The sequence below is a fragment of the Sinocyclocheilus anshuiensis genome, unplaced genomic scaffold (assembly GCF_001515605.1).
Source record: "Sinocyclocheilus anshuiensis isolate Anshui unplaced genomic scaffold, SAMN03320099.WGS_v1.1 scaffold145, whole genome shotgun sequence".
Taxonomy (NCBI): domain Eukaryota; kingdom Metazoa; phylum Chordata; class Actinopteri; order Cypriniformes; family Cyprinidae; genus Sinocyclocheilus; species Sinocyclocheilus anshuiensis.
Window position 1 is genome coordinate 2,529,254 of NW_015537973.1, and position 8,299 is coordinate 2,537,552.

At 38.0% G+C, this 8,299-nt stretch overlaps 1 protein-coding gene across 1 annotated transcript in view; it reads left to right on the plus strand.

The window, feature by feature from the left end:
* The window catches only part of LOC107671479 (von Willebrand factor A domain-containing protein 7-like), a 17,303-nt gene extending 11,621 nt beyond the window's left edge, over window positions 1-5,682 (plus strand). The window contains exons 7-15 of the mRNA XM_016464410.1: window positions 631-743; window positions 931-1,047; window positions 1,138-1,344; window positions 1,588-1,720; window positions 1,858-2,010; window positions 2,748-2,834; window positions 4,278-4,549; window positions 4,739-5,032; window positions 5,191-5,682. Of these exons, the coding sequence (XP_016319896.1) occupies window positions 631-743; window positions 931-1,047; window positions 1,138-1,344; window positions 1,588-1,720; window positions 1,858-2,010; window positions 2,748-2,834; window positions 4,278-4,549; window positions 4,739-5,032; window positions 5,191-5,682 (1,868 nt within the window). The remainder of the gene's footprint in view (window positions 1-630; window positions 744-930; window positions 1,048-1,137; window positions 1,345-1,587; window positions 1,721-1,857; window positions 2,011-2,747; window positions 2,835-4,277; window positions 4,550-4,738; window positions 5,033-5,190) is intronic.
* The last annotated feature ends 2,617 nt before the right edge of the window (window positions 5,683-8,299 follow it).

Consider the following 8,299-nt stretch of genomic DNA (forward strand, 5'->3'; position numbering starts at 1 on the left):
CAGCAGGAAGTAACGCATGGCCTGCAATGACTTCTGTGCCACTGTGAAGCGCTCGACAAATCCATCCACGGCCAGGCTGAACAGTCCCATGGGGGAGAAAGGCGAGTCAAGTAAGGCAACCTTGTCAGCGTCCTTGATCTCCGTAAGATTCAACCAAAGCTGTCTCCAGCACCACCAGGTTGGCCATGGCTGAGAGAGACAATCTTCCACAGCGGGGGCTCTTCTACAGGGAGTAGGCTTCATGCTTCCTGCTGCTTCTTCTCCATAAAGGCCAGCAAGGAGATGAAAATTCTAACGAAATTTCACTCAGAGCCAACTTATATAGCAGCTATGTTCATGCAGCTACACAAGCATGAACAAATCAGGTTTCAGTATTCAGAATAAACAGGAGTTTCCCCATAGTGTCCCTTGATGCAATGGGAGAGACCATTCGAAAGGGAACTTAAATATTTATCCATTCAGCCATCATCTCTTTTGTTCATGTCCAAATCTAACTTGAAACAACTTAAACACAAAATTATCTGTGAGTGAGCTCTAAATGATAGCTGAACAGTTAGCATACATACAAAACTGTAGTTATTGTTTTAAAACAATTGCTGTAGCATTCAGTGATGTGTTTGTGTCATGCAGATTTTGGACCTCTGACAAGAACTGAGAATGCAGATATTTTCAAAGAGAGAATTAATTCTCTTTCAGCAACTGGTGGAGGAGACTTACCAGAGATGTGCCTGTCAGGACTACTGGTTTGTGTGTTTGTTTGCGTTTATTCATGTATGCCAGTTGTAGTAATGTAAATGTAAAATGTGTAAATGTAAAAATCACTCCTACTCATACTGATAAATAATATTACACTACTGATATATATTTTTTGTGAATATCTCAGCTGCATTGATTTTTAATATAATAACTGAAAAAAATCTGGTTCTCCAGTTGGCACTAGCAGGAGCTTCTCCATCTTCAGACATTTTTGTTTTCACTGATGCTGCAGCAAAGGACTTAGAATTAAGAAGCACCGTTCAAGCCATGATAGAAAGGACCAGATCAACAGTGAGTGCCTGCAGATCACATCCCCATCATTGCTCCTAAAATGAATGTGTTGTTAAATTGTTAGTAATGGCATTTTTCTGCACCACCCAGGTCACTTTCATGTTGACTCCTTTCTCATTCCGGCGTAGAAGGGGTGTCTCACAATCTAAAAGTTTTACATCAAAATCAATGTCTCTGTCAGACATGCAGCTGTACAGAGATCTGGCCCATATTTCTGGTGGACAGACCATAGAGGTCACAAAAGCTACACTGTCTCAAGCCACTGCAGTCATTACAGATGCATCTACCTCTGCCCTGGTATGTTCTAAGAATGACTTAGAATTCAGAAAGTAATATCATCATGTGATATAAGGGACAAATCATGACAGAATTTTTATTTTTGTGAACTGTCCCTAAAATATAACATATTTAATATGGAAAAAAGGATATACCTCAAAAAACTGTTTCTGCTCTTTCAATATTTTTTTATTTTCAATTTGGTGATTGGAATTTTGTGCTGCGACACTGCAACATATTGAAACATCTCTTTTTTTCTTGAAGGTGACTGTTCTTCAGGTGGTGAGAAGTCCAGTCATTGCAGAAAACATTTCTTTTGTATTAGATCCATCTCTATCCAATGTGACTGTATATATTACTGGGGAGTCTCCAGTCTTCAGCATCTACAGCCCTACAGGTGAGCCAACATTGTTTGCTAATATAAGGGTTTAATCTTCTCCAATACAAAAATCCAAATGCAAAATTTATTTATATTATATTGTTAAAAATTAGTTTTTAAATATTGTTAAAATATTTGTTTTCCCTGTCTTTCAGGTGTGTCTCAGTCAGGTTCAGTGGCAGATGGTCCTCTGGGCAGCATCCTGACTGTAGGTAATCTGAAGAGAGTAAAACTCAACTCTGACAACCAGACAGGGGAATGGAAGATCAGCATTGACTCCACACGCTCCTACAGTCTTAAAGTCAGTGGTAAGCACGTTTAATGTTGCCTGTATATGTTTTTTGTTTGTAAGCCATTGAGCTTTTTTTTTACATCAAATTTATTATTACTTTTATTTTGAATCAAATGTCTAATTACACAATTTGTGTATCAACCCAGTTTTTAAGTTTTAGAAATGAAACTGCTAAAAAACAATGTTTGAATAAAACATCAGTAAAAATGTTCCTTTGGAACATTGCAAGACTGTTGCATCTTGAAATAGTTCTGTCAGGACCACTATCATCAAATGATAGACACTTAGCATACAGTTTGGTTTGGCGGTATGGTTCTGTTCTAGGCAAAAACTCACTACTCATCCATGCAGCCTATCATGAATGAGCAGGGAGAGCAGCAATAATAACCCCCAAGGGTAAACAGAACAGAACAAAGCAGATACCATTAATGTACTTAATGAGATTTAAGTGTGACACATTATTCAAGATAAAGGAGTCTGATTCAACAAGGGATATCAGAAGCCAAGTCCTGACCGTGGCAAAAGGAGGAGTTGGGGATGGAGGAGGGTAATTTGCTCCTGAGCAAGCGAAAAAGTTGCTGAATAATACTGAATAGAGCTTATATAGGAATGCCATGATAGGTCTCATATTCCTATAGGTAGATGTGATCAGCAGAGAGTCAGCTGATGCAAGCTTGACTCACGTGACCTGCCAGAACTAACGCTAAACGCTTAATTTGTACTGCATTCACTCCGCTTTAATTGTGATTACAGGTCAGAGTTCTGTGAACTTTCTCTTTAACTTTGTGGAGCAGTTAGAAGGAGGTGACTTCACACCGAAAAATAATCGTCCTTTCATTGGTATGATATCATCTTCTTCATCTATTTCTTGATTATTACTAGACAGTTACACTACCCTTCAAATGTTTGGGGTCGGGAAGATGTTTTTTATTTTTTTATTTTTTAAAGAATTCTTTTATGTTGTTTACAGAGGCTGTATTTATTTGATTAAAATACAGTAGAAACAGTAATATTGAGATATATTATTACAATTTAAAATAACTGTTTTCTATTTTAATAGATTTTATAATGTAATTTATTATGGAGCCAGATAATACATAATAATACATTTATAAAACAAAATTCATAAATGCACAGCACAATTTACATTTACAAAATCCGATTAATAAATTCAAAACACAATTCATAAATACAGAAGTAAAAGCATAAATATTTCCCCAAATGCTCACACAAAAGCATCTTACCTAAATAAATTTAAAATGTTTACACAAATATGTATATATCAAGTTCTTGAAATTATTTTCATCACACATTTATGAATGATGTTACATGTATTTATGGATCGTTGAATCTGCATTTGCAAATCATCACACATGCGTGGACTGCTTTGAATTTGTGTGTGGTATTTTTGAGACCTTCCTGGCAGGTTAAGATTCATAAATATCTTTTTTTGGAGGATGTTCTGTTCAGCCAATCGCGGTGAGCTTTTAATCCACCAATCAAAACGCTCTTCACTGAACAGACTCAAGAAGCTCAACGGTGCGCTTGTACTGTGCATTGTTTCTATGATCGGGTCCTTGACGTAAAGACATTTTAATGGGTACTCTTTTTTTTTTTAGCACCTGATTACAATTTCTACAAAATCACATTATGATGTATATCATCATCATGTTCGCACAAAATACAGCTACCCGGTTAGCCTGCTGTCTTATACACCAAAGTTGCACATAACAGTTACCCTGGTTATTCAGATCAATCTGTAATGTTATCAAATAAGTGTTAAATGTCCAGATATTTCATTTAATAACAACAATTATGTAATGTGTTCTGTTGTTGTTGTTAGTAGTAGTAGTATCAGGCTGTGAATTTATGAATTTTGTTTTATAAATGTATTATTTTTGAGGCTCCATAATTTATTCCTGTGATGGAAAAAGCTGAATTTCAACAGACATCCAGTTTTTAGTGTCACATGATCCTTTAAGAATCATTCTAATAGGCTGATTTGATGTGAAAATACATTTCTTCTTATAATCAGTGTTGAAAACAGTTGTGCTGCTTAATTCATTTTTTCCCCCCAGGATTCTTTGATTTCATTACAAATGTGTTTACTGACACTTTTGATCAGTTTAATGATCCTTGTTGAACAAAAGTGTTTATTTCTTTCAAGAAAAATCTTACTAACCCCAATCTTATGAACAGGGGTGTATATAAACATGAAGAAATCTTTTGTGTGTGTGTGTGTATCATCAATGAAAACAATAAAAAACATTTCTGATTGCTTAGGTCGGAACACTGCTTTGTTTGTCTCTGTGACCGGAGGAGATTCAGTCACAGTGACTGACGTGCTTCTAGTTGAAGCTTCAGGATTGGATGTTGTTAATGGAACCATTAAATCATTGGGTGCGACAGACTTCCTGGTCAACATAGACAGAATCCCAGAGTGGGCATTTGTGGTGCAGCTGAAAGGGCTGTTACATGACTCAACTCGATCTTTGCCTGTTCGATTCCAGAGACAGTCACCCACCCAGCAGCAAGGCTCTAGAGTTACTATCACGGTGAGCTTGAAGAGACAGTTCACCCAAAAATGAAAATTCATTATTATTACCTGCCATTAGGCTATCACATGACTTTTACATGAGATTAGTATTACTAGTATGGAATATCAATACATGAGATATGCAAAATACACTGATAATATCTCATATTAATATTAATAAAATAATATTAAACATGTTTCTTCTCAGGCACAACCAAATAACACTATAGAGCCTGGAATCCCATTTAATATCAACTTTACATTGGCCACTAATGCAACAAGAAGCAGTTACACTATCCGAGCCCGGACAGATCGCAGCTTCAATGTGTCTTTCCCCAGCTTTCTGGACACGGGGACAGACGGAAGTGCCCAGGGAATCGTAACACTGACTGCACCCTCAGACACAGAGTCAGGGACGGATGTCACACTCACCATTGAAGCAGAAGATTCAGAGTCCGGTGACTCTAATTACGTGGCACTGCAGTTCACTGTCATGACTAAGGTAGCCATTATGAAAGCTGCAGAAAATCAAGAGTACATATTATTATATACCATCCTTTGATAAGAATATAGCTTTCTGCATCACTCAGTGTTTTTACATGCAAACAGTATTTGTTGACTAATTGTTGTTTATTAATTTTTTTTTTTTTTTTTTGGAAGGTCACAGATTTCTCTAGCCCTGTCTGTCAGATAGTGAGCATCAAAGCTGACTGTCCTGTGGAATGCAGCAGAGCATCATGGGAACTCTCTGCCAACTTGACGGATGGAAATGGTACAGGCATAGCCGGAGTGTCCCTCAGTCGTGGCAATGGCTCTCTCAGCTTAAGTTATGTGATGAGTGCAGATGGCACAAATGTGACTGTGGCATCTTATAATACTTCCTGTTGTTCTCAGGAAGTAGAGCTGGTAGCTGTGGACAGGGTGGGAAATGTGGGCACATGTTTTGCCTCTATAAAGAGCCCTTTTACAGCTATTAGCCCCAATAGTTCTACAACTGCTAGCTCCAATGTATCTACAACTGCTAGCTCCAATGGATCTTCAACTGTTGGGCCCAATGGTTCCACAGCTGTTACCCCCAATGGATCATATTCTGTGTCCTTCTCCATGTGTGTTGCTCTAGTAGGGTTATTAGTTTTCTTTCTTTGTGGATGAGAGGAACTTAAGTCATGAATTAAGTGAACATTTTTCTGATATTGTTAACTTAACGTTAAGAACAATGTGGATTTACTTTAAAATTGTAACCTTTTAATATAAGATTAGCATGTGCAGGATGATGTATGTAGCACAAAATATAAAATATCAAAAGAGGGGTAAGATGACCCTCCAATTATATAAAGTGTCATTAATGTAAAATGCTAAATCAACTATTCCATAGAGGGTATGCGGTGACGTCACTTTCCCGCCTGAACACACCCGCTTTAGAACCCACACCGGCAAAACACCGGCAAAAGAGCTGCAGGCAGCGTGAATGGGTTTAATTCATAGCTTTCAGTCACATGACCGGCTCGAAGACCTGGAGGGCAAAACATCCATAGAACTGCAGGACAAGCCTGTCAATTTTACATCTGTTTCACAGCCGCAAATATTTAGATCACCTCTCAAAAGAATAAAACAAAGGTATGTGAACAAAATGCAAGTTTTGGCCATTTGCAATCCACATTAAGCACCCGCGGCAATATTTCAATCATTAAACAGTGCGACAAACTTTGTAAAAACACTTAAAGTGCCTTAATATATTTAAAATATATCATATTTATATTATATATAATATTCTCTATATTAATGATGCATAGTTTACATAGGCGAGCATTAGGGCCGGAATATGAACGCAATCCGCTTAATGGTTGTGTTTTCCTTCTAATGGTTTTCTATCGGAAACCATTTAACGGTGAATCTTTGCACATTGCTTTATATTCTGGCTTCATCTGCTTGCCTGTACAAAATATACATAATCAATAAGGTGTTTACTGAATTTCGCCTTTTAATATCTGCGTTTTACTATATTATTACTTAATGCAAACTGCGTAAAAATATCTGGCGGTCAGTGGAGCAAAGCGTAGTTTTGCCCAGTGTTGCCCCGCCCTCAGAAAATCTCTAGAACCACCCTCAAAAGTCTCCATTTTTCACAAAAAGTCGCCAAATATGAAAACAAAGTAAATATAGGTAAATTTGGTAAAGGTAAAGGAAAGTAAATATATATATATATACTTTACAAATGATGACAGTATAAAAAATATAACAAAAGTTTAATTATAACAAAAAAGTGAAATTAGGAAATGCTTGTAATCTGCAAGCACATCAAACATGATGGAAATGATGGAAAGACACAAAAGAAACATAATGTTGGGAATTTGTTTTATGTGTCACCAAAGTGCATCCCTGTCTTGCTCAAATACAACAGATAAGAGATATTATGATTCTCCAAAAACAAAAACTTTATTCATACAAACTTATTTCAGTGAACACTCTCTATTACTACAAAGTAAGTGCAAAATACTGCATCCCAGCACACATGACACGATGATGCACTGTCTCTCTCTCAGTATCTGGTTGACATGACTGTGCATGAATTGTGGTATAACTTTTGTGTCCGTGGTTAAAACAAGATGTTCATTTTTTCTCCGCCATCTTGATTGATGCTGCTCAAGTGCATCCCTGTCCTGCTCAAATACAACAGATAAGAGATATTATGATTCTCCAAAAACAAAAACTTTATTCATACAAACTTATTTCAGTGAACACTCTCTATTACTACAAAGTAAGTGCAAAATACTGCATCCCAGCACACATGACACGATGAACTGTGTCTCTCTCTCAGTATCTGGTTGTCATGAGGTATAACTTTTGTGTCCGTGGTTAAAACAAGATGTTCATTTTTTCTCCGCCATCTTGATTGATGCTTATAATGAAATTGTGGTGTGCGTCATGGCAGGCGTGGCGTGGGGCGTGGCCACTTGAGTGACAGGTGGATTGCCGCTGCTGTCACCACCGTCGAGCTAGGTGGGCGTGGTTTCAACACCCAGCTTCCGCCTCTTTGCCCATCTTCGATTATCCGGGAGTGACGCGCGGTGACACACTGCCAAGATGGCGATGGCTGGCTCCGCCCAATTTTGAGCTTCAAAAACTATCTTCGGAACCCTACGGGTGACGTCACGGACACTACGTCCATGTTATTCTCCAAAAACAAAAACTTTATTCATACAAACTTATTTCAGTGAACACTCTCTATTACTACAAAGTAAGTGCAAAATACTGCATCCCAGCACACATGACACGATGAACTGTGTCTCTCTCTCAGTATCTGGTTGTCATGAGGTATAACTTTTGTGTCCGTGGTTAAAACAAGATGTTCATTTTTTCTCCGCCATCTTGATTGATGCTGCTCATAATGAAATTGTGGTGTGCGTCATGGCAGGCGTGGCGTACTGGTGTGTTCACTGCGCAGACTCATTGGCATGATTGAGAGCAAACCGAGCCGCAACCTCCTGCTCTCTCTCATGAAACCAACAAGGAAGTGACTTAAACTGTAATTCGTCAACTGGCCGCTAGAGGCTGGCTGCAGGAAGCTGCGAAAACGTGAGTAAAACGAACGATAATCAGTTTAAACTAAAGGTTGCTGAACTCGATATAATGTTCCTTACAACTTGCCAAATATCCAGTGGTCCATGGATATCGATAGGCCTATGCAGCCAGGAATCGTGTTTTCTGACATTTAGCCTAGGCATATGTGCCTGATTTTGACGCTGGGGAAGTAAATAAAGCAGATTTG